We start from the raw sequence: 25950 nt of genomic DNA, 5'->3' as shown, positions 1-25950 counted from the left end.
ATGGCGAGGGGAAAGGGAACAAAGCAGGTGGCTAATGGGCTGTTTTCTGTTTCAGTGGAGCATGACAGAGAGTTTCACCATCAGCGCTGCCACTACCGAGAGTTCAGGTTTGATCTCTCCAGAATCCCAGAGGGGGAAGCGGTGACGGCTGCCGAGTTCCGGATATACAAGGATTACATCCGCGAACGCTTCGACAATGAAACCTTCCAGATTAGCGTCTACCAGGTCCTCCAGGAGCACCCGGGAAGGTGAGTGACCCACAGGGAAAACCTGATGAGAGCACAAGCACAGTGTGTTCCTTCGGGGAGTTATGTCTAATATTGTTGGAAATACTGGTGCCATCAGCAAAAGTGCCTGGGTTTGGCATCGGGTTCGTACAGTGAAATCTCTGCACGCAGCTGCAACGTGGGGTGACGTGGGGAGAGGTCCCTGTGAGCCTCCACGTGCCCCAGGGAGCATCCCCAGCACTCTCACCCCTGTGAGCACTCAGTAGCTGAGGAGCCAACAAGCCTGGCCATGTGCTAGTGCAGGAAAACATCATAAACTCAAGATTCCTGGAAGTCCTCCCCGCTTCCTCCTGCTGCTTATGCATCCTGAAGTGACAAAACCAAATGCTTCCTCTGGAATTGTAGCTTAATTGCTAGCCTTTATTATCAAAGGCATTCGAGATCCCTAATTAACAAAGACAGATGACACCATGCTTTTTATACTGACTGATTGTTTTGCATGTGCAAAACTACAAGATGAGCTATTAAATCCATTCCAAGCAATTATTAATGTATGCCAAGCTCCCTGACAAATCCTCCGGGGAACTTGAATAAGAACATATGTTCAATATTCTCATCTGTTTTGAGTTCCAATTAATCAGCAATCCCAAACCATTTATCCAAGGCACTTAGTTTCATTTGCACAGATTTCTTTTACATACAAATCCTACCAAAAGTGAGATTGCATTTATTTACATGAAAAGTATTTACAGTCACATTCTAGTCAGAAGTTATTCTTTAGGACTACTAAATATGGGCTAATAATACTACAGTCCTAATTTAGGTTTATGAAAAGGGGAAAGCCCAAAAGGGTAAGAAAAAAGTGGAATCAGGACTCTGGCTTTATGGTTTTATAAGCACTAATAAAAATGCGGGAAAAAAATGAAATATGACAGGAAACTTTATCAATGTTTTTTTAAATGGTGAGGATTTCTACTGGCTTTGCTGTATGGTAAAAATATTTAACCACTGGTGTGTTTTCTTCCACATTTGAAATTCTAGTTTTATAGCTTAAAACTCACAGTTCTCCTGGCATTTCTAATGACACAATTATTTGCAGGGTTTGGGGTCTGTGCTAAAATGAATCTGTTTTTATCAAACAGCCATAATTCAAACTATACATTTTAACCAGGTTTTCCTTAAAGGAGAAGGCAACAAGCCACAAGTGTGCATAGGACCCATTAGATGTCCTGCTTACCATAAGCATTTCAGTTTATTCTCTTTTTCTTTTAAGCCCTTCCAGAAGTAGAAGCCTCCCTATGCTGTATTTCTTAAATAGGTTATTTAGGTACAAGCCTGCAGGAATAACTTTTCATTCTTGGGAAGAGCAGAAACTAACCAGTGTGTCAGGGTATTAGGGAATGCCAGAAACCTGTTCTTGGAGTAAATGACTTTCCTCATCAGATGCCCGGGAAGTTCTTCCTCAGACCCTGATGAGTGAGGTAGGTGCCCACTAGGAATCTTACTGACAGAGTTAGAATGATATTTAGTACCTTCATTTTACAATGGTACATCCACAGTTTGGTTACAACTCTGTTTAGAGAGAGTGGCAAGGTACCACTGAGGATAGTTGTGTGGAGCAGAAAGTGTTTCTGCAAACTGTCTCCTCCACAAATTCTTATTCCTAAAGAACAAAAAAAATGTATGCAAAGTGCAGGCATGAACCACTGGCTGGAAGAGGTGAGGAATCTTGCTAATTATACAGATGTTCCAGCCACAAGATGAGATGCAATTTTACTGCATCATATTCACCACAGGAACACTATTTTTAATGAGCGTTCGTGCATATTCCCTTTTTGCATACATTTTGGCACAGGCTATGGTGAGTTTTGAACAGTATGTCCTGAAAAAATATTCCTGTTGGTTTGGATTGACCAAAGGTAAAAATATTGTCACTAACATTTGTAAAAATATTTGCTCTTTTTCTGCATTTTTCCACTGACATTTTCCACCCGGCTCTGTCACAGACCAGTCATCCAAGTCAGTGTGTCATTGGGCAAGTGGAGAAAGAAAACAAACTCTCTCCAATGTTGATCAAAAAACACCCATTCACTTTGATGCTTCCTTGGCTGTTTGTCTCATCCCGAGCCGGCTGGAAAGTCAGACCCATCTGACGTTGTTAGCAACAAGAGCAAAACAAAGCCAAACCCTCTCCCCCACGCAGGCAGGGAAACGTTTGCTCGCCTTTGGCTTTGTGGATCCCTCTCCCTGGAGCTCCACAGGTACAATGGCCAGCAGGAAACCAAACGGGTTCCCCTCTCTCTGTGCGCTTATGATGACACAAGAGCAGTGGGATTCCCCCAGGAGATTGCTGGAAATGCCCTTTGAGATTTGAAACACGTGGGATTCTCCAAGCCTGTGCTGCTCCTGTTCCAGTGGCCCAAGGCACAGCAGCTCCTGCCAGGCTGCCCAAGGGCAGCTCAGCATCATGTCACACACAGATGAGAGCAGGACACCTTCTAGAGCCACAGAACAGCACAGGGTGTAGCTGGAAAGCCCAGGCTGAGGCTGACTAGGGATAGTTTCCTGTGAGTGTGAAGAGACCAAGGGACATGCTGAAGGCTGGATTTTCAGTTAAACCACAGATGAGCCTCTAGTTTGAGGTGTGATGGTGCCCTTGGTTCAAATAAACCATTGGTATGAGCAGTTCAATAGTTAATGACTTAATGAGTTCAGACAAGTTGGTATCTGACCATCAACATCTCTTGCCTGCACTTTGTTGTCAGGGTAAAATACAGGCATAGGTCTCTCCAGACTAGCAGCTGCACTCCCAGCTGACTATTTCTGAAATCCTTTCCCTCAACAGTACCAACATTTGGACAGAGGGTAGAAGCTCTCCCTCATCCACCTCGGTTGAGGGCAGACACATAACAAGCCTGGCAGGAAAAATGAGAGCCCAGCCCTGCCCTTTGCAGCAGATGAGATGCCACTCAGACTTAGACTAATAGAAATTATATCTCTGTCAGACTGAAGATATTATTCCAAATGTTTGTAGGAAACCAAGCTAAATGATCAAATATTCTTTTTGGCCTTTCCAAATCTATGAATTCATTGCAAGGCAAGCTCTTCAAACTGGCAACATTTCCTTCATAAAAAGGCATGTACAGCATTCTTCAGGCACACAGCATCAGTTATTCACTTTAGGCAAACAAGTACATTCATGAACAAAAATGTTCACAATATCACAAACACTGTAAAAACAGTTGACGTTTTGACTAATATAACATGTCTCAAAGCTTTCGTGTGCATAGCTCAAAATCCAGTGACTCAGGTCCAACTTCTGTTTGGTATTTATGGCTCACTCACCCAAAAGCCTGGGAAAGTGCTTTACAAAGCCAGGACTGGCTTTAGAAGGGTGCTGAGCAGCAGGACATCAGGTCCCTGTTGTGGTCACAAACCCTTTTAAGGGGAAGCTGAAGGTGGCCATTGGGGAGCCGAGTGCTGCTCAAGCCTCTGTCTCCTCCCTCCTGGAAAAGGAGGGCAAGGAAACAGATCCCAGTGCTAGGAAGCACACACCACAGGGCACAAGGTATTGAAGGTAATTTATCTTGAGCATCTATGCACAGAACATGGCAAAATAAAGCTTATGGATGTGAGCCTGAGAGAAATGAACTTCGGTACTTTTACACTGGAATCATGAAATAGTTTGTGAAGCACTTTGCAAAAGAGATATCCATTACCCTCAGAGCCTCCACCTCTGTAAGCAATGGCCAAAGCAAGAATTTCAAAGGGATTTAAGTGCAGAAGAGACACACAGGTATGCAGTGGGATTTCTAACAGCAGCTAAGCAGCCTGGATATGTAACTCCTACTGTAGTTGGTAGGAACCTGCATATTTTCCAAAAGTACCCATGTAGTTCTGGGGCAGATTGTTAATCAAGGCATCACCCTCAACTTATTAACCTGAAGCTGCAGAAAACATGCAGACTGTATAGCTGCCCTCAACATCAGAGCTCGATTCTGCCCTTCTGTCTGCACCTTCAGAAGCTGAAATACCTCATCCCAGAGTTGCATCTCCTATTTCATTGGACCCAGCACTCGAACTGCAGAGTGAATCCCAACCCCTTTGAAGTCGATGGGAGTTTTGTTACTGGAAAGAATAAAACCAGGTACTTGACCAGCCTTTAGTAATTGAAATGTAGTTGTTACATGTTCACTTTGTGGCTATTATGGATTTCACAGGCTTCAAAGGCAGTGAATGATTTGAATGCTCATGTTACCAGCCCTGCAGAAAAATCAGATCTCCCATGATGCATTCCTGGGTTTGACTTGCAGCTGGAATGCTTTAGCTTGTGCTTCAAACTACACCACTGCTGCACCCAGATCAAACCTAAGCCCCTCTCCAGACCCCTTTTCCCATTCGTTGGAGTCTGTTTGCGTGTTGTGGGTTGAAATGTGTAATTCTAGTAACTAAGAAAGGCTTAGGCCCACCCAACCCATGAAGCAGATGTGCCTCTTTTTTGGAGCTTTTACAAGTACCAGCGTGATTGTTCTAGGGATGGTGCAGTACAGAAAGGAAGAGTTTGTTTTAATGATGTGCCCCAGCAGCATGACAGTACTTGCAACAGCATCTAGGAAGGTACTGACAATAGCTTTGATTATTTTTTTGGTAACTTATAGATAAGTCAGTTGATAACTGTATTCATTTATCAGCAAGTCGCAAGAGAACTTCAGCATGGAAACCCTGTAGCTCTCCAAGAGCAGAGCTGGATCTAGTTATCTCCTTCAGACCATTCCTAAAAGCCACTGCAGCCTGCAAAACTTCTGACAAATCTTGAACTTGCTAAGCAAGGCACAGCTCTTCACAGGCACTTGAGTAGCTGCAGGAGGCATTTTGCATACCCCAGTGGGTTCTTGCTCAGCTAAGTGATGCACTAATGAACAGTGACTCAATGCTGAACAGAAACAGCTTTATATGAAGCGTCAGAGATATGTGTGTAACCTCAGTTCTCTCAGCACTGTTTTTACAAGAGGCTTCATGTTTAGGAAACATGTTGCTTCTCAGTAACAAACTCCCATTGCCACTTTTAATCAGCCTTTGAGACGTAGATCCTACCCTTCGCAAACACTGCGTAGGAAAGGCAACATAGCTACCAGAAACACACAGAATTAAGAATCTGCTGAAATTTTAAAGTGAATTTATTTTTTCCCTAGATTCAACAGAATTTATACAGATCTGTTTCACTGCCAGTACAGTCAGCTTTCAGACCAGTCCTTGGAAACCACCTCTAGCAAACTGTATTCCTGCTGTGAACATCCCTTCACCCCACAGAGCCCCCATGGGCACAGAGAGGGCTTTTATCAGTGGGGAAGGAGCGGGAAGGATAAGCAGGGGATCCCAGGCACGGGGAAGGGAAGGTGTGGGAGGAGGGCTTGCCTCAGGTCTGTGTACAGAGGGTGTTGCAAACGTGCCAGGGAGAGGCCCAGGGAGATCCTGGGGCCCTCTCAAAGTAGGAAAGTCTGAAAAATATTTTCCTAAGCTTGTCTTTGTACAGCTGCAGCTGACTTTAAGCAATGACACCAAGCAAACTGAAATCTGGACACTGCAGGTTTTTAATCCAAACAGATGTCTTCTAACCCTCCCAGGATGCCCTCTCTGCCTTCTCCTCCCTCCACCTGCTCAAACCTGGTCATGAATTGCCTAACTCCCCATGCCTAACTCTGTCCTTGGGCTGCCTGTTGGAAAACTTGCACCATGCCTGTGACCTGAACAGCCCCTCTAGGGTTAGAATACCCAGCAAGAGGACAGGATTATGCTCTTGGCTTAGAGGCTGTGGTTTGCATGCTGAATCAATAAGACATTCAACATATCCATGCCTCAAATTTTTCCCACTTTAAAACAGAAGCAGGAGGGTTGACTGTCTATTTGTAAAGCTGTTCAAAGTCTGTTGCAAGGTGTCACTGTGTGGTTATTGTTTAAAAAACTGTTATATCTATAATTCCTCAAACTATCGGGTAGAGATTCGAGCAGCACAGCTACTGGACAGCCTCAGTGTGCTCTTTGGGCTGGTGGATTACCTGACACAGGCAGGGGACTGCAGGACCTGCTGGCAGTGGCCCTGGCCTGGCTGCTGCCAGGACGTGGCCAGGTGAGCCAGGACTCCAAAGCTGCTCCCAACCCAGAGTGCTGGCATGTCACAGAAATCACCTTGTCTTGCAGTGCAATGAAAATTGCTGAGTCGCCTTTGCTGCTGCTGCCTGTCCTCCTTCTCATTTATTTTTATCCCACTTGGAAGTGCTCATTAGTATTTACTACCACTTGTCAACTGGCAGCTTAAAATAACAGGGCTGATGAGGGGGATGGGGAAAGCGAGTGAGGAAAACAGACACTGAAGCAGGGACTGTTTGGCAAGAGAACTGTCCTAAAGCAGTGTAGACTTCACAGCACTATAGCCTATAAATACAGTTTCATCTCCTGTTCTCTTGCTATTGCATAATTACCAACTCTCATGTTTTCACTGAATCTCTCTTCCTAGTCTGTGTTCTCCTCGTGCCTCAAATCATCAACGCAGGTGATTAAGGGAGATGCTGCACTTCTCATCTGTGGATATGTTTCTAGAGTTTTTGGCTTCAAACCAAAGAGATTGAAAAAGTACCCCAACAAAAAGGCAAAGAGCCCATACATACTATTTTCATGAAGCTTCATGGTTGTTAATCTCTTATTTTACTGTGTTGCAACATGGTAACTCTTCCTTACTATTTCCTTCCAGGATACTCTACTTGTCTTTTCTGTATTTTGTCTTCCCTTATTTCTCCCCTCATCCTCACTTCTTCCAGTCCTTTTCCCTTCCACTAAACACCTATGATCTCTTTTCTTAACTGCATTCCTGCCACCAGACCTCTATGGCCCTTTGGCAGCTCCAGCCCTTCCACCTCTATAACTCCAGCTGCTTTCCAGACACGATCTCACATGCATCCTGCCCAGCCACCCTCACTTTGCAATGCTTGTTACTCACCCTTGAGTCCAGAAAACAAGTTCACTAAGGAAGTTTCAGAGACCACACGGCAGTTATATGACCTGTAGACAAATTTTTGGGAGTGCTTTCTAACGGGAGATGACTTTCTTTTCTGGCATCCGCTGCCAGACACTACCAAAGCCATCAGTAGACAAGTGCCAACCTCCTGTCCTCATCTCAGACTCCACTGACAGCCTGATGCTTGAGAAAACTGAGCTGAAAGCCCCGTGTTTTATCATTGCTAAAAGCTCTGACACTCCCGCTGATGTCACTACTTTGAACGCTGAGCCATTTTGATGTGGTCTCAACAAAACATACTTGTGGTCTGGATCCAGACTTCTTAATTTGTGTAACTCTAATCTAGGCATTAACATTTCCATGTCCCAGCTTAATTTTCTGTAAAAGGAGTATCATGTGCCTTTCCTATCCCTCGCTCCGGTAAAAGGCTCGGTACAGTTTCTTACATGCACTGAAGTTCTTAAACGAAAGGACTGAATGCAGGGCCAAGGAATCAAAGGGCTTTTCTGCCTCCTTGTTGCAGAGCCATTATTCACATTGCTCCAAGAACACTCTATGAGTACAGTTGGTAGGTAGGGTACCAGAGTGAGATGTGTACTAGAAACTTTTCCCCTTTGTGCTGAGACCTTTGTCTCAAAGCTAAAACCCAAACCAGCCACATCAGTTAGACTTAACTAGCACTATCTCCTATGACAAGTCATTAGATGTGAGCCCTCAGAGCACATATTGTTTAAGTCTAAGCAGAATAACATTTCTTTGCTTTGTTACTATGTCTTGTCCAACAATGATCTCTCAAGGGCTTGCTGTCTATGAGCTGGTGATTTAACGCTGTTTGCCCTGTCTTTGGAGAGCAGGGTTTTCCACTTAAAGGGAAATTCTTTTTAAAAGAACAAGAGGTTTCTTTTCATTGGAACAGAAGTCAATCTCAGGAGCCTCTGCTTGCAACACCAGTCAGGTTTTACGTCCCATCCCTGGCCACTGTTGGTGGGCCAGAGTGGAAAGTGCTAATCCAGGAGTGCTTGAACTTCTCCAAAGAGCATCTGACCTGGGGCTTTTTTGGGGTCCAAATGTTCTAAGTGTGTGTGTGGGAAGGACATTTCCCTTTTGTGGGTCCCTTTGATCTCTCTCACTTCAGGCTTCCCCTCCAGGCCTATTGTTTGCACATTGCTGTAACTACAGGAAAACAAATGCATTATACAATTTCCCAGACTGACTCACCCTGGTACTTGATGCCTCATGTTGTCTGGTTACCCCGATTGCATCATGTCAGCATGGGAAGCTTAAAGGCTGGGTTTTCTGAGTAATAATACTGCAGTTGAGTAGTAGCTAAAACCAAAAAAACTATCATTATTGCTAGTATCATCAACCTGCAAACTACAAGGGGGAAAACCAAGCAAGCCAAGTCCCTATGAACCAAACCTTGTGTGAATCATGACTTCCAGTTGGGGGCCATGCTTAAATAGTGCAGTACGTGAATATAAAAACTCTTTACTTCTGGAAACTTGGCCTCAGCCATTGGAATGGGCCAATCCATAGTACTCCCTCATCCCTGGCTCCTCTGGGATGTGTGTTGTTCAGTGTGTTGTAAACAGGGAAGGGTGGGAGATGTCCACACTGCTGTGTCATGTGCTGTGGGAACTGGGCCATTGCTCCTGGATGGGGATGAAACCCCAGGAAATTTGTCCCCCTGTTGAAATTCAAGCATCTTGCACTCCTGTAACTAATGTGTCTATGGAGAGAGGGAGTTATCTGTATTATTTAACTTCAGTTTTCCTAAGGGCACCCAGCAAAGCTGACTGAGCTCTGAAGAGCAGCTCCCACCACCTGCATTGAGCCTCTCCATCGCTGCACCACAGCCCCTTCCTGAGCCATCCACCTGGGCTGCCCAAACACTCCCCACAGGATCCCCGTTCGGTAGCAAGGAAGTGTTTCAGCAAGCTCAAGACTTTGCTTAAAAGAAAGCACTGATTGCACCCTGAGCAGCACTGGCTGGATCTGCACAATCAGCCGTGTGGTATCCAAAGGGATCCTGCTTTAGGGAGCAAACTCAGAGTCCTCCTCTTACACACCCTGGGCCATATGCTCAGGTGCTCTGCAGGAACCAATTTCAGAAATTTTACTTCATTTAAGCCATCAGAGAGTCAGAAGCAGTGACACCCATTAGCTCACGGAGGAAATGCATCATCTCTTATATTCTCTGGCTCACAAAGGTTGAAAGCAAAGCTAGACAGTAAAAGCATTGCAAAAACCCCTCCATTTCTGCTTTGTGTTGGACAAAAGCCTCTAATTTCTTGGTATTTCACAGGGAAAAGAATCACTAAAAGCTGTGCCTCAAATACTTCTCAGATTCATTTCTGATCACTTGATATTCCATGTAAAGAAGAGGCACTGTATACTAAGCTAAATATATATATTTGCACTGACAAATCCGTAGTGACAAAATTCATAAGGCTTTCTTTAAGCTTTGAGGGCATGATTAAAGGGTTTTCCAAGGTTGGTTCTTCATTCAAAAGGATATAATTACGCTTTAACAAGTTACCATGTTTGTGCACTGTAGGTACAAAAGCAGCTCTTACAGGGCTTGTCTAGACACTTCCACCCTGTGCCTTTGTTCTTCTTGTAAACTCTTTTTATGAAGGAACTGCACCACTATCCATTTTTTTCATCCAAGTTTTATCTCTCTTGATTTCTGATAACACATTCTTTCCCTTACAGAACCTGTCTTTTTCTAGTTTTCATTTTTCAAAAATTTGCCAGGAAACATTTTGTAAATCCAAGTTGATTTCACCCCTCAAATACACAGAATCCTCTCTATTGCAGATCTTTCTTATTTTCTGGTATTAATTCTTTACCTGGAGTAACTGAACAGTGATCTTTAAAAAAAATAAGCCATGAATTGAAAGAAAGTTGTGACCCACAGCAGTGCAGTAGAGTCTCAATCAGTTATCTGTAACCTCAGACAAACAAATTTAAAAAACCATTACATATGTTAATATATGCACACCAGTGTTCCAGTTGGCTTGCACCAGTGCTACCATTATGCATAAAAGTCAGGAAATTATGTGTGGAAAGGCAAATGAGCAGCATTGTCTGCCCAATTACCAGGTTTACATATGCAAACAGTAATTTTGCAGATCTGTACCTGGCAAGCCTTTTTTCTGAAGCTGCATCAGGAGCTCTAAGGTTAACTGTAACAGCAAAGTAACCCAAAACCACCTCAAATCTGCTTCAGGCCATCCTCCCTTTTTTGAAGAGAAGAGAAGCTTCGTCTGAGGGGAAGATATCACTGAAAGGCTGACCCAGGACACTGCCTAAAGAGACTCCAGTGGAAAGCCTGGGTAAATGGGAATTATGCTTCTTTTTTTTCAGGGATTCAGATTTGTTCCTGCTCGACTCTCGAACGATCTGGGCTGCAGAGGAAGGGTGGCTGGTGTTTGACATTACTGCAACCAGCAATCACTGGGTGGTGAATCCCCAACACAACCTTGGCCTGCAGCTCTCTGTGGAAGGCACTGATGGTGAGTGTCAGACATCAGACAGCAACTGCAATCAGTGAGCCTCTGTCTGAGGTACCTGAGTCCCAGCCAGGGGAAGCCCTAAGCATTCATCACTCTTTCCTCTGAACAGGATTTCTTAAGCATGTTTTTCCTGAATTTGCCTAAGGTGGAAATAATAGTAGTATTAAAAAAATAGCCCCTAGACATATTTGAGGTTAAGGATGTACTCAGATGCTGTTACAGATTGATGACCTGCCTGCAGTAATTCCAGTATTAGCTGTGTACACATCCCCATCAAGGTAAGAATATGCTGCTGGCTAATTTGCAGGTAGTGCAATCCAGTCAAGGAGAGAGGAGTAAACTTTGCTATGTGCAAGACACAACTGAGTGATGTAGAAGGCTGCTGTCAGTTGGCACAGAAGGCCTCTCAAATTCAGAAGACAGCTAGGAACTGTTTTAATTTCCTTTGTGGCAGCAGAACTTACTGGTAAAGTCATACATGGTCTGGATTCCAAGGTCTGCAGTGTATAGTACAAATCTGTGAGGTTTCAGAATGAGTGGGAAGACCTGGCTCTGAAACATCTCCAGAAAGGATGTGTTTAGAGTCAGCTGTGGAGTTTGCCTAATCAGGTCTTAACTAAAAAGTCATACTGCTTTGTCTTAACATTAAGATCCCTCATGCTCACTTGGAGATTTGTGCAAGGAAACCAAAGTATCCTGGATCTTCTTGGAGGTTCCCAGGACCTGGGACCACCTGGAACTGCCTGGCTGCCCCACAGGAATGGTTAAGCAAAAACCAGCTCAAAATTATAAATACTCTGGATGTAGTTATCTAAGGACACACTTGCATTCTCCGCACACTGTGTCTATGATATCACTTGCTCTTGGCTTTTATGCAACACTCTGCATGTTTCCAGTAAGTAGCATTTTGCATAAAGACTGTGCAAAGTAGTTTTGAAACAGGCAACCTACAGAGAGTCATTTACATGACAGGGTGATTTAACTCATGTGAGACCTGCACAGAGAAGTGCACAGGGTTTGTTTTAACCTGCCCTTTCTGAGTGATCAGTGAACGCAGAAACCCAAACACAAAGAAGGAGCCTCACCATGGAAGTTAGTGGTCCCCACCCTAAAGACGTCTTTGTATAAAGAGTCAAATTCAACCTGATTTACAAGTTAATCTTAACTCTTAAAGTTAGAACAGTAAAGCAAATTGACAGCCAAGTTTAACCCCTTTTCAAACACTTTGCAAAGTAACTTGCTGCTTTCTCCAAACAGATTAACAAAATACTTTAATCAGCCTGTCATTAAAAATTAGAAAATCCAACTGCAGTGTTCAGTAAGTAAATACAGAGATACAGGACCCAATTGTCTGCTTGTCTTCTGTAACTAATTTCCTTGGCAGCGCACCTTTGCACTCACATTTCTCTTCCATACACATGAATTTTTCTTTCTATTTTGAATGGCAAGGACATGTCCTTCCTTGCTCCCCAGGTTTCATTTTGGATTTAGACCAATTGTGTGCACTAACAAAAAAGCTGCTTTTACACCTGGACTTCATATGAAAATCATGTGCTGCAAACACAGCAGGATTTTGATGCAACACTATATGCTTGGGCAATCCCCAAGGCTTTAAGTGAATTAGAAAAACAAAACACAACCAAACCCAACTTTTCTTCGTATCTGTTGTTACAGATAGAGTTCTGTAATCATGAAGCAAATACAGTTACTTTAAAAAAAATCTGACGTGACAAGCACTGTCCAGATGAACTGATACAAAATAAGCAAATTTAACTGATCTTTGTATTTCTTTATAACCTTGCCAAATAAGTCTACCAACGTGTATAATAAGGGTAGAATCAAAGAGGTTTTGTTTATTTCTGAGACCAGGGAACAGCTACAGCAGAAGAAATACTTGAGTGACTCAGTAGCCTTCAGCCCAGCACCCACAGGACCCCTCTCAGCACCAGCACATGGGTTGGGTTTACTTGGTTTGGTACTTTAGATCCCATTTTTGACAGTATTAAAAAATCACCTTCAGAAGAGCAGATGAAGCTGTGCCCTCTGGTTCATGAGCACAGCTATTGCTTTTGTGGGACAAGTTTTTCATTGTCTAATGGTGATTACACACATGTCCTTGTGTTTAACCTTGCTTTCTGGGTGGGTAGGAAAGGTAGAAAGAGCATTTTCCCCAATTCAATTAAAAAGAAATATACTACTTCACAAACAGAGCATTACCTTTTTTTCCCCTAAGGCAACACTGCCACCATACTGGCCTTGAATGTGATGTGTTGCTGTTACACTGGTATTTTACTGGTCAAATGACACTTATTGCTGCTCTAGTGCAAATCCATTAAACATCAGGATGAAGCTGGGTCCCCTCATGCATACTGCTGCTCTATTCAGAGACATGGGAAAGGTAAAATAATTTACACTGGAAAAGCCACAGCTGTGGGCTGGTTTAAACAGCTTTGGGAAGCAGAAAGGCTCATTTGAAGGGGCAGCATTCAGTGAGCTCTAATGCCTGCAGGTGAGCTTGTTTTCACGAAATAAGGCTCAAATCTGGCAAAGCCTGAGCACAAGTGGAACTACTTATATATTTAATATTGGCTGCTTGCTTAAGCACTTTGTGGGTTCAGCCACAAATGTTTAAAATAAAAACTATTTGGACAAGTTTCCAGAAAGAAGCTTAAGCAGAAGGTGAAGGAGTTGTTGATGAGTGTCCACATATAATTCTATGGCCAGAAGTTTCTGTATTTGCTCTTTTCACCCAAGCTCTCAGATTAGTTTTCCCGTATCTTGCTTGTGAGGCCTGGCCATGCCAGGCAGTTTTCCTGCTGCCAGGGTCCTATTAAACACCTCTTGATCCAGCCCTCTTCACAAATCCCATCTACTGATCTTGGAACTTCCTCATGGTTTTAGAAAAACATAAAATGGGCTGCAGTCAAGGCCGGTCCATTCTTGGCCTTGAGCTTTGACTAGAGCCCCCTTTTCTGGGTAGTCATATTTACCAATCTTTTGGACAGATCCAAGAGCAAAAACAAAAACAGTACCATAAAGACAATAATTTATAAGCCTTGACATTTACTCTACTCATCTTAAAAAGAGCAGCTATAGAATATCATTGAGAAATATTTTAGGTTACCAGCTTCTTTTCACACATTAATCAGAAACTAGTAGAGTAAGGATATTTCTGTCAGTGGACTGAGAACCCCTTTCCTGCTCTCCCCAGCCAGGCTGCCTTGCAGGGCTTCTCCAGGAAAGTGTCAGCTGTCCTTTGGCACATTTGATTTGTGGCTGACAAGACCCAGCTCTGTCCTTAGCAAAGGATCACAAAAGCCATTAACATAACTTGGACTTAGCAGCAGCACTCAGTAGCTTGGAACAGAATAATCCTGGATATCATTCCTGCATTTCACAGCAGCACCCAGACATCTTTTGGAGGCAACAGGGAGAAATATTAAATTTCCCACTGCCAGCCTCTCCTTGCCTTTTTTGTAAATAATGAATTCTACAGAGAAACCACCTAATTGTCTTTTACCAAAAATCAAATTATTTTAAAGCCCAAGATGAAGGACACATGGATGGTAACCAGCAGTTTTGCAACAAAGCAATCAGATATGGTAGTGCCAAGATGCCGCAATAAGCAAAATGTCTCTAAACATTTGATTTTTTCAACTAAGGTATATCTGGAACTCTGTCAGCATTCCATACAAGGCATTTTAAGTTAATAACTTTCCAGTGGGAATTTAGTGTTCCTATGGGCTGAGTTTTATGGTTCCTTTTATAGGATCACTTCAAATTATAGGTTGGTGAACTTAAAGAAACCTCTCTAAAGAATGCAGGAAAAGTTAATGCTAAGCGGATTTGGGGTAAAATAATTATATATAGGGCTATTTTATGTAACTTTTACACGCAGATATAAAATGAAGTTTAGCTGTGCTGAGCTGCTCTTGTCAGAAGCAGCTTTGCTGTTTGAGTCCAGGTCCTTGGTGGATCAATGCCTACAGGAATCACCCTTAGCAGCCAGCAGCTCTCCTCCTTGTTATCCTGACCGTGCTGGAAAAGCTGCTGCAGCCCCTCTTATCAGTCTGTTCTGCTTCAAGGGCAAAGCATCAACCCCAAGCTGGCGGGTCTCATCGGAAGGCACGGCCCTCAGAACAAGCAGCCCTTCACTGTCGCCTTCTTCAAAGCCACCGAGGTCCATCTCCGCAGCATTCGCTCCACGGGAGGGAAGCAGAGGAGCCAGAATCGATCCAAAACGCCAAAGAACCAGGAAGCTTTCCGGGTGTCAAACATTGCAGGTACGCTGTGGGTTGCTGGGGCTGTGTTTCTGGGTGTGGGATAACGCGGGAACAGTTTCTCCCACGATGTCCGCTTGTTGTCTCTTTGGTCCACCAGTAGCGTTCAGTTGTTGGTTTGAAACTACGTGGGATTAGGGATTATTTCAAAAAAGTTAGAAAAAGAATGTTTCGTTGGTGCAACGTTAAATTGAGGGATTTCTTAATCCAAATGAAAAAAACCCCACCTAACCAGAAGAACTCTGTTGCTTCCACATGAAATAAATTCTCATTTTGAAATAGAAGATAATTACAATAAAGAAATGAGTAAGTCATGAAAACAATATTTCAATGGGTCTGAATCCAAAGGCTGTCCATATTCAGAGTTTGTGATTTTAAGTTTAGCCCCCAAAGAGTGTAGTAGTCCCAAAAGTCTTGCATGGAAGAGGAAAACCTATTCTTTCTTAGGATAACCACAGCTATTCTGGGGGGAGCTCTGCTTCCTAATATGGAAGAAAACTCCATCAGGCATTTGAAATAGAAATGTGGCTTAATTATGTGATACCTCAGAGTAACAGGCCCTTGGTGATGGTCCCAGCAGGAGCCACAGCACAGCCACTGCAGAGGCAGCAGCAAATTCCAGCTCTGTTTCTGTGAGAGCCTCACTGAATGGAAGGAGAGCTTGTGGGAGGCAGGAGGAAAAGGAAAACACAGCTTCCAACAGGAATTGAAGTCGTATTTTTATAGAATCACAGAATCATTAAGATTGGAAAAGACCTCCAAGATCATCGAGTCCAACCTTTGACCCATCACCACCTCACAACTAGACCACAGCACTAAGTGCCAAATTCCTCCAGGGATGGTGACTCCACCACATCCCCAGGCATCCTGTTCCAACGCCTGACAAGCCTTTCCATGAAAAAACTCTGCTCAAGCCATTCTTTGTGGTACTTCTACTTGAATCTCCAGCTCAGGCTACATGTCCAGGATGGGCACACGGTTTCAAAACTGCATGAAGAGTTATGGTTGTTCAGTTCCATGATTCAGCTTTTATTCATTGGTTCATCATTATCAGCCATTGCGAGGAATCTGTAGTCTGGATCCAGCTGCGCTGGACAGAAAAGCAGATTCTAAACTACTTTAATGTCCCATGTTGCTTTTTTAGACCTGAAGGTGCAACTATCAGCAGTGATTCAAAGACAGGAATTTAGAAAATAGGTAAAGGGTGCCTTTCCCTATCACTCTTTTCATAGATTGTCCTTCTGTGTCGTGGACTATAATCAGAGAGATCTGTGTGTTGCTACTAGGAGGTCAGAGGAAAAAAATAAAAAGGAAAAAGAAAATAGCTATTTTCCCAGACCTTTTCTGGCTTTGCACAAGAAGCCAGAAGGGCGTTTCATATGTGTTAAATGCTGCCATTATTTTATGACTAAAATTGAAATGGTTAAAAAGGCGCCCCATGTGCAAGAGCTGAGCAGCAATGCCTCACTCCCCGCTGGGGGCTGTGGGTGCTGGGGCAGCCCAAGCTCATGGCCACCCATTCTCCCCATGCAGAGAACAGCAGCAGTGACCAGAGACAGGCCTGCAAGAAGCACGAGCTCTACGTCAGCTTCAGGGACCTGGGGTGGCAGGTAAGGGCTGTGTGTCACTGGGGTGACTTTGCACATCACTTATCCAGCTGAGTAGTGAGATCAAGCGAATAACTGGATTTTTTTTATAATTCTCAGGGCGAAAAAATTGTATATTGCCTTTAGCACGCTCAAGTGCTTCTGCTAAGTTGGGTATACAAATATTTAGCATGAGGTTGGCTGGAAACTCAACACCCTTAGGTCTTTTTGACAGACTGTGGCCCTGGCATTGCTGAAGGCTGTCCTTTTTCAGCTACCTGTTCTTTTAGACCTGGTTAAAAACATTTTCCTTTCCGAAAGCTTGTGTCTGTGTTGTGGTGCTGGGTGAAGTGATCCTTGTGGAAAGCCAGGAGGATACTGATGAATGGATAAACGACTAAACCCAGATGTTCAGCTACAATATGGGCACATTTGCAAAGAGAATGTGTCCCTCCAGGAAAAGCAGCTGCTTTAGAGGGCTGTAAGAGAGCACTAAAAAGGCCAGTGTGCCAGATGTTTATTTTGCAGGCCACTGCAACTGTACATGGACGTATGAATGGATAGGTTTATGTGCTGGTTGGTTTTTTGTTTCACTGCACAATATTTCTGTCTTTCTCCACAATCTAATGGCTTCAATTTACTCAAGGACTGGATCATCGCTCCGGAGGGCTATGCTGCCTATTACTGTGAAGGAGAATGTGCTTTCCCGTTGAATTCATACATGAATGCTACAAACCATGCCATTGTACAGACACTGGTAGGTGCACTGTAGCTCCTGGTACAGGGTTATATCTGATAGGTGCTGTTCAGAAAGAAGTTTATACACAAAAGAGGCTCCAAGACCTAAGAAGGAAGGTCTGCATTAGCTCACACGATGCCTGCAGAATCTGCTCAACATGTCTGGCCAAGTGGCCTGAATTAATAGTTGGCTAGAAATTACCCTGTCTTTGCTTGCAAGCATTGACATGCTCTCTCTAGTTTGAAAGGGCCCTATGATAGACATCATGATGGGGGTTTAGTCCCACTGCATGGAAATGAAAGAGCAAGATGTGAGACCCACTGTCAGCATCCCTTGGAAGAGCTCTGTAAGAGGATCCACTGAATGTGGATTTGGGGGCAGACTGAGGAAGGGGTCAGTGAATCCCAAAGTTACATGCACAGAGCAGCTGGGCTGTGTATTTACTTTATGAAGTTGTGCAAAGTTGTCCAGATGGGAGCCCTGAGCTCATAACACAGCACCTGTGTTTGGGGAAACTGTTGGCTGGGGCTACCCAGCCCAGCTGTGTCACCAAAGCCACTACACCCCCAGCTGACTTGCCTGCCTGGACACCTTCCCCTACCCAGCTGGGCTCCAGGACCTCTGCACACATCTGCAGGGCACAAGGAGGCTCACTGCACCTTCTCATCGATATCCCATGTCCTGTGCACATCTAAAGACAACATTGCAGCAACGTTAGGGAAACTAGAAGCAACTGTTTCCAAGGGATGAAATATCTGCATGTTTTTCTCCTGGTAGATTGCCTTTATTTGCCTTTTCCCCCTTCTCCTTGGAGGTCCCACAGCTTGGAGCACAGGGGACCTGGATCCCTTGGCCCCTACTGAGTCTTGGTGCTGCTGGGCACAGGGACAGGGTCCCCTGTCCAGGGCTGAAAGGATTGTTAACAAAACCCCACCCACACGTCCCACAGAGTTTATCGTAACTAGTACCCACTGCAGAACACTGACTGCTCTGACAAATGGGAGTTTTCTAATGAAAACCTGCCTCACTGAAAGATTTCCAGCTAGATCAGCCTTGGGCGTGCGCGTCAGCCTCCACACAGGCAGGGGACATCTCGAGATGTTTGTACACAAAACCAGGTGTTCCAAACATGTCCAAGTGAGGGGGTGGGACAGACAGAAGGTTTTCTGGGAAAGAAAAACTTGGGGGAGGAGAGGGGAGAAGTAAATCCTAACATGCCTCTACTTTCATTCCCCAGGTTCACTTTATAAACCCAGAGACTGTGCCGAAACCCTGCTGTGCTCCTACACAACTCAATGCCATCTCAGTGCTCTACTTTGATGACAGCTCCAATGTTATCTTAAAAAAATACAGGAACATGGTGGTACGAGCATGTGGCTGTCATTAGACTTGTAGGAAAGAAAAAGAAGAAAGAAAAAAGTTATTTGTAAAGAGTGGGTTTGTATGGCTATGTGGGGGAGGGGAAAATTTTAGCGCTCCAGCCATGGGTTTAAAAAAATCCCAAACAGTTTTTAGGACCAGGCCTCTGAAAGATCAGACAATGGAACAGTTTCTGGATCTAAAGTGGCATTTGAACACATTTTGTTTTAGTTTATTGCAGACAATGAGCTTGTAAACTGAAACAAGCCAGAGAAACTGTTTAAAACCTAATCTGCCTACAAAATTGGCTCCTACAATACATACTTTTGCAGATGAGTCTTTCTGAAGATTGCAAACTCACCAGTGTTGATTGTGAGTTAAACAGTAATAATCTATCTGAGGTGAGACTGTGCTGTGACTAATAAGTGTGTGTAGTTCCTGTAACACAGTTTGCAATAAAATAACTGAACAAAATATACCTGGAGTGAACAGGTATTTTGTTAGAGAATTATTACTTCCATCCCTCTGCTTCAATTTCATTAGCAAACCCAAAGATAATTACATGCAACTTCCAGTTTTAAAATACAGTAGCAAAAGCTGGATGTGGATTTACACAAATTCAAAGCACAGACCAGGCTAAGAAAATAATAATTAATTGGCAAGCAAAAGAACTGAAGGAAATACTTCCAAAGAGCAAGACTTCTGGGGCATACTTTTATTATCAACAGGGAAGGAAATTTCCTCTTGCAACTAAAAGTATTTGAATTTGCTATAAATTTGTAACAAGAAGCAGCAAAATGCTGAGAAACAGAGATTAACCTAACTTTTAGCTGGGGTATCCTGAGCAGTTATGGAGCTGTGTACTCCAGCTAAAGATCCCACTGCTGTTTGGAAAATGTCCATTGACTTCACTGAGGGAACAAGTTCCAACACTTTTTGGAGAACATGGAGGCTCAAGTGCAGAAGGTACTGTAAGCTGGGGCATACACTCAGTACCACACAGACTAGAATCAAGCTGGGAAACCTTCCTTCCCAGGGGCAGTGCTTCTGATAAACCCTCTGCTCTGTTTGCTTCTCCTCAAAAAAACCCCACAAAAAAAGTCCCTTTCAAGAGCCCCCAAAAAGCTGAAACCAGAAGCAAGAAAATGTCCCCTCAAGGCTTTTGTTTTTCCTTCTTTAAAAGTCACAGGTTACACAAACATCACACTTAAGTAATTAAAACTCTATTAAAGTTATTGCAAAGAAGAATACAAAGTTGCAGCAACCAATCACAAACCAATTCCCCACTTTGGCATGTGCTGGTTACCAGAGGAGGACTGGCATAAATTTCGCCATGGGGATAAAAAGAAAATTCTGCCCAATAAAACAACAGGTCCACAGCACACCCAGCTCTAAATCTCCAAACTTCAAAAACCTAAACCTCCAACAGATGGGCCCAGGACATAATAAATCCCTGGAGATGGGTCTCTGCTCAGCAATGTAGCTGCAATGGGAACTTGGCTCCGTATTTTGCCTTAGAGGAGAGTTAGAGAAAGAAGATAAATGAACACAACCACCCCATTTGGGACATCACTCACTGCTCTTCTCCCTTTAAGTCACAGATCAAATCCAGACCAGATGCCTCACTTTAAAAAGAATAAGTAAAGGAAGTAAAAAAACCCCTACTGTCTATGAAATAAATTGGAAACTTGTTTATGATGGTCTAATTCTAATCTCATCTAAGTCAATTGGTGTTTTCCCAGCAGTTTTCTCAGTAGCAGGGTTAGGCTGATGGGAAAGTGGAAGTGCATCCACGACATCGGTAGGTTTTGGAGCGGGGCCTTGGTGAGCAGTTGCTACGTTGGCAGATGTGCCTGGCATCCAACCTGGGCAACTCCAACCTCTGCAGGACCAGCCTGGCTGCATCAGGCACGTTCCACCGGCAGGACTCCCGTAAACTACCCCAAGGTGAGACCTTGGCCAAAGAGTTACAGACAGCCCCACGGCAGGGCAACAGCTGAAGCCAAAAGACCATTTCTCCTGGAACCTGCAGACATGACCATGTCCTGATAAACAGCCAAAACTGCCCTCAGTGCATCACTTATTTAGGCTGAGGAATTGAAATCACACCGATGGGAAGCATCTTTTGACGTTGCATACGTATATACACCAGTGCTTCTGTAAACCTCCTAAAGGAAGTGAAGGTGCTGCCTAGAAAGTTAAAAGCTGATCATGCCTAAACTTCCACTATTTAGTAGTCAAGGATTAGTTGTTTCTTTTGGGTGTTTCAGTGTTGGTGGTCACTGTGTTGGTGTATTGCATTTTTAACTTGGACCACAGTATCTTGCTGTATAGGATTCGTATATTAAATATTATGTGGGGATTGTTTCTGTTTGGGTTTTTTTGTTGTTGTTTTTAAACATAATAACAAGATTTCTGTTGCTAGGCTCAACATCAGCTTCACTGTTTGTACATTTTTATGTAAATAGTTGTCACAGGCGGAAGAAGAATTATTTATTTCCATCTCTGAATTCCTTTTCAATCACATCCAGGAAAGATGATTCTCGGTTCCTAAACACATTTGTTTCCTTATTTAAGAAGATATTTATTAACAGTTGGCAAAAATGCATACACATTTCTGGTTCTTTTCATAGAGCAGTTGTCAGAAGCCTTTTTGTACAAACTAGTAAAATAAATCATTGCAACTTTACAAAAGATATCCCAACGACATTGTGTATCTGTGTGGTTATTCTCCTGATAGTCAAAGAACCTTTTTGGCTGGACAATATTTCATCTTGAGCCTCTGTTTTCATGTAGCTCAATCTCTATGTACGGGCAAACCCAGCACATGTTGCTATTTGGTGCAACTTCTTTGGTCCAAATACAACAGGGAGGGAAGAATACAAAAAATATGAATGTGTTTTGCAGTCTGCACTGCAAAGATCCATGATTGAATTATAGTGCAGCTGTCAGCAGCTGTTTCAAAGAAGCAGGGGGTAAATTAGTTCTGTTTACTGCTAACATAGTTCAGAGATTTAGTCATCCCAATAAAATTATAGAGGCACAAGAAAGGAAGAAAGAAACTCCAAAGAAACATCAGCCAAGAAGCTGACATTTTCTAATTTAGATTGTTTTAGCATATTTCAGAGATGCTGCTGGCATGAGGTTTCCTACTGTGGATACCACACTGCATTGCTATGGAGGCAGCTGAAAAAAAATAATGGGCTAAATCTCTCATTAACTAAACTTTGTATCTTCGGGGCATAACAGCAATTTTGGGGTTCTTGTTTACTTTGAGCTGTGAGCAGAGTAGTGCCAGTTTATGTAGATGTATTTGCTGAGCCAGAGGATTAAATCATCAGCATTTTGGAGTTAATTTGCCATCTTCCACAAGCAATTACAAATTCATAAGTAAATTTGCTTTGTGCACTGCTCAGAAGTCTAGCAAAGCATCAGTGGAAAGACCTTTACTGAGCTAAACCAATACCTCCTCAGCTTCTGTAGGCCTGGACTAATTTTAGAAGAAGGATCCTCTGGTATTTCTCATTATGGTCCCAATTCTCTGCATTTAGATCCAGTGTAAGTCAAGGGGAGTTCCAGAAAGGGGAGGAAAAATAAAATAAATCAATCATGCTGCTTTGCAGGGCCAGTCTTGCAGCCAACAGCAGCTTTACCACTAACTTCAACACGTCCAGCCTTATATCATGAAATATCAGTTGGTTTCCAGCTCTGCCACAAATACACACAACTTGCTGGATGTGCTTTGGAGCAGCTTTCCCAGCCTGGGAGCCAAAACCGTGTTCCCAAGCCGGCTGCAGCCTCCCCTTGGTCTGCAGCACTCCCGTGGCTTTGTCTCCTCATCTACTGTTCTGGAAGAGGAATTCTTGACATCAATACGTGCGCTGCCATAAACTGGCAGGGCCATAAAACTCTAGTGAACGAGCTTCAAAACAGCTAAATTTATCTGAGTAATGACATTTTAAAGCACATTTAAAACATTTTATAGATCAGTTATTTTAACTTCCTTTCAGGCCAGACTTTGAGGATGTTATGTTTGCTTAATTGAGCTGTTTCAGATCTACTCCAGTACTGACAATAGGACCCTTTTGTCCCCACGCAGGAAGCTGCCTCCGTTGCTGCCAATGTTCATAGAATAAAAAAATAATGATTTAAATAAGCCTTAGTGTAATTTTAAGATTTCTGATTGTTATGGAAGTGTCAACTGTAAAGCCTAAAACCAGAGAGGGAGAGCAGAACTCGGGCAAATGCAGCTCAGCAGCAAGGCCAAGGGCTGGGGGATTTCCTTTGCTGCTGGACTCAGTCCTTTCACCTCTGTCTGCAATGGGAACAGATAAAAACCCCCAAAACTCCTCTTTTGAGTTCAGAATTTGCATCTTCTCTATGCTTCCATCCAAATACCCTGCTTGCTCACTTCCATTGCTGCCACAAACACATTATTCTCTGTATTCAGCCTTTCCTTCAGAGAGAAATTTTTCCCAATTAAGTTAAAAGGAGCCTGTTTGAAGTTTTTATTTATCAGGTAATGATTGACAAGACCTCGAGGCAAAAACTAGGAGCACTTTATACTACAGTCATTCATTACCCAAGTACAAAAGCAACATAAATGGTTTATTATGGCCACTTTTAGTTACTCTGTTTTAAATAAAAATATCTATTCCTTTTTCCTGCTTAATGCTGTGGAATTTGTATTCCTTAACCAGCATCTAAGAAAGCCCAGGAGTTTTGGATAACATGTTTAATGCACTGATTTGTTTCCTAGTGTGCACATGGGTTTTCCAAGGGTTTGTTGCTCCTGTCCAGACAACGGGAGCACACTTTTAAATCTTAATATTTTGAAATTTATTTATTGTAAGGTTTGCCACTTTAGGAAAAATCTGTTGTTTTCTCCAATTAATAGAATCTTGATGTATGAATTCATTCTGTAAATGAAGACAACACAATCTTAAACACAAAGCTTGAGTTTGGCTTTATATTTAAAAAGAAAACAGGACAAGCCATTGTCAGGTTCATCAACTTTACATTTTTTTCCACCATGGAAAAATACTGGAGAAACTAGAGGAGAAAAGGGGGCTCACAAACCCTTAGGAAGGCAGCTTTGCACTTGACTACTTTTTGCAGGCATGGTTAAGCATTTAACCATTTGCAGGATAAAGCTCTACATGGGGCTGCTTGAATTAACCTCACCCTCAAAGAATTGGCTTGCTTGTCTGCAATAAAACTCAATCCAGGGCAGTCAGCAGTAATTTGGGGAATGGAGCATTTGTGCCTGGAACTGGGAGGGGTCGAGTGCCTCTATCCACTGCAGCGTCCATGGGCATGCCCGTAATTAAAAACATGCTCTTACCCTTCCCTGAGAGCTGAAGTGACTCCTGAGTTAGCAGCTCTGTGCTGCTGATAACTTTGGGCTAATGGGCTTATTTTAAGCAGCTCTTAAGAAAAAGGAGGAGATGCCAGGACTTTAGTGGATCTGTTGTGCTTTAGCATGTCAGCACCTGGGGCTCAAGCCCAGGGCTTCAGGGTTGTGCTAAATTTCCAAAGCAGCACATACAGGTTTAGAATATCACTGTGACTGCGGGGTGCAAAAAGCCCCACAGAGGCCCTGGGAGCCCTTCAGCCTGGCTCCCCACCTTCCCTTCCATTGCATGATCTCTTCACTAAGATCCAGAGTGGGCAATGGCCCAGTAGTGGCCAGACACTGCTGGTGACACCAGCAAGGTGACCTTTGGCTTGGCTAATGAAGGCAAACTGTTGCAGGCAGCTGGATTTATTCCCATGTTATTTGTTGCTGCTGTGTCAGGTGCTTCATATAAAATATGTGGAAGCAGAGACATTCAGTGTCTGGATTCGGTTATGAAGGGTCAGAGCTCAAAGATATCATTTCTCAGGTCCCAACAATTTAAGCCATTTTGTTCAGCATTTGTAACAAGCTGTAGACAAGAGCAGAGCGGTCGGTGGCTCTACATCTGCCTGCCTTACTCAGCCTCCTTAAAAAGAGATATTTGGGCAACTTCCTAATGAGAATAGATATAATAAATTCCTCATCTTAGCTCTATATTTGATTACATACTAAGCACACAAGAAAGGAGCACAAACCAACGTGATCAGCTGATACAAAACCAACATGTGAGTTTTGCTTCCCATTTCTTTATACATTTCCTACAGTGACCTACTGCCACTACTGATCTATATTTGGCTCCTGAAGTTAGAATTTAGCTCTTAAATCCACTGAATTGAGTTGTTCTTCCTTAACAGGGAATGGCCTGGCTGGACTGCAGTTTTAGGACTTGGTTAATTACTCCAAAGACATATTTCATGACACCTCAGGGCTAAGTTTTGGAGCAGATAGCAAGTAGAAGCAGGGCCAAGTATTAGTGAGAAGAGAGTGTGCAGAGACTCGCTTTGGAATGGTACAACCAGGTTCTGAAATCCATCTTGCAGGGTTCTCTTGGAGACCCAGCCAGTGGTTTTGGGGAGCAGGACCACGACACTCAGAGAGGCTGGGCCACATTGGAGCAACTTGTAATCAAGAGATCTTTTTCCTAACACCAAGGTAAGACTTTATTTTTTTTTCTTTTTGAAATCAGAGAAATGCACAAGTGATTCCAAGTTCAGCTCAGCCCATAAGTTGTTTTGGTTTCACATGACTACTGAGAAATCAACTGTAAAAGCTGGTGCAGTTATATACACACATACCAGGCGCAGAACATGAACTGTAAATACTGGCAGGGAGTCTGGTTTAAGAAGCTGCAGTTAATGTTGTGTCAGTAAAGCCCTTGGAACCCCCATTCCCAGAGACTTATAGTGCAGGGGGTGGGAAGGGAATAAATCCAATTTTGCTGGAGTTTTGCCTACAACTCCTCAGCCATAAAGCCTTTATTTATGGCTGTTACACAGCATGAAGGATTCAATTTGTCCTTTGTTATGAATATCAGTGGATCATGTAACTGTTTATTTCCAGATATTTAAAAAAGAAGTTGGTATTTTTGGTTTGCAGGGAAAAAAACAAAAGCTCCTCATAGTCCAGACTAGTGGGGGTGTGCTTAGACTACACTTGATAGAGGCAGGGGGTCCCAGGGTCCTGCAATTTCTTCCACTGGCTCCGCAGAAAAGGGTGAGACAAGGCAGGAAAGTGCTTTCATGACGTTGCTGTGCTTGGGGAAGAAGTCTAGGCTGTAGGTTGAGGTGTCCTCCAGCCCAACCTCCACCACCTCCGTTGCTCAGTGACAATC

General features: G+C 43.3%; 1 protein-coding gene across 1 annotated transcript; it reads left to right on the top strand.

Moving 5' to 3' along the window:
• Positions 1 to 21419, top strand: BMP7 (bone morphogenetic protein 7). The gene is made up of 6 exons (XM_027646061.1): positions 1 to 248; positions 10609 to 10757; positions 14843 to 15040; positions 16571 to 16647; positions 17270 to 17380; positions 18600 to 21419. Exons 1-6 carry the CDS (start codon positions 1 to 3, stop codon positions 18747 to 18749), a joined length of 933 nt encoding a protein of 310 aa, XP_027501862.1. The 3' UTR covers positions 18750 to 21419.
• Positions 21420 to 25950: the final 4531 nt, after the last annotated feature.

Source organism: Corapipo altera, unplaced genomic scaffold, assembly GCF_003945725.1.
Source record: "Corapipo altera isolate COAL_440 unplaced genomic scaffold, ASM394572v1 64, whole genome shotgun sequence".
NCBI lineage: Eukaryota > Metazoa > Chordata > Aves > Passeriformes > Pipridae > Corapipo > Corapipo altera.
The sequence above is the reverse complement of the archived record's forward strand: the minus strand, read 5'-3'. Positions and strand labels throughout refer to the sequence as shown.

Excerpts from the sequence above, each read along its gene's own strand:
- BMP7 (XM_027646061.1), top strand. The coding sequence starts at position 1 with ATGGCGAGGGGAAAGGGAACAAAGCAGGTGGCTAATGGGCTGTTTTCT. Across the intron at positions 15,041-16,570 it reads CCGGGTGTCAAACATTGCAG|AGAACAGCAGCAGTGACCAG; the intron begins GTACGCTGTGGG and ends CTCCCCATGCAG. Across the intron at positions 16,648-17,269 it reads TCAGGGACCTGGGGTGGCAG|GACTGGATCATCGCTCCGGA; the intron begins GTAAGGGCTGTG and ends AATTTACTCAAG.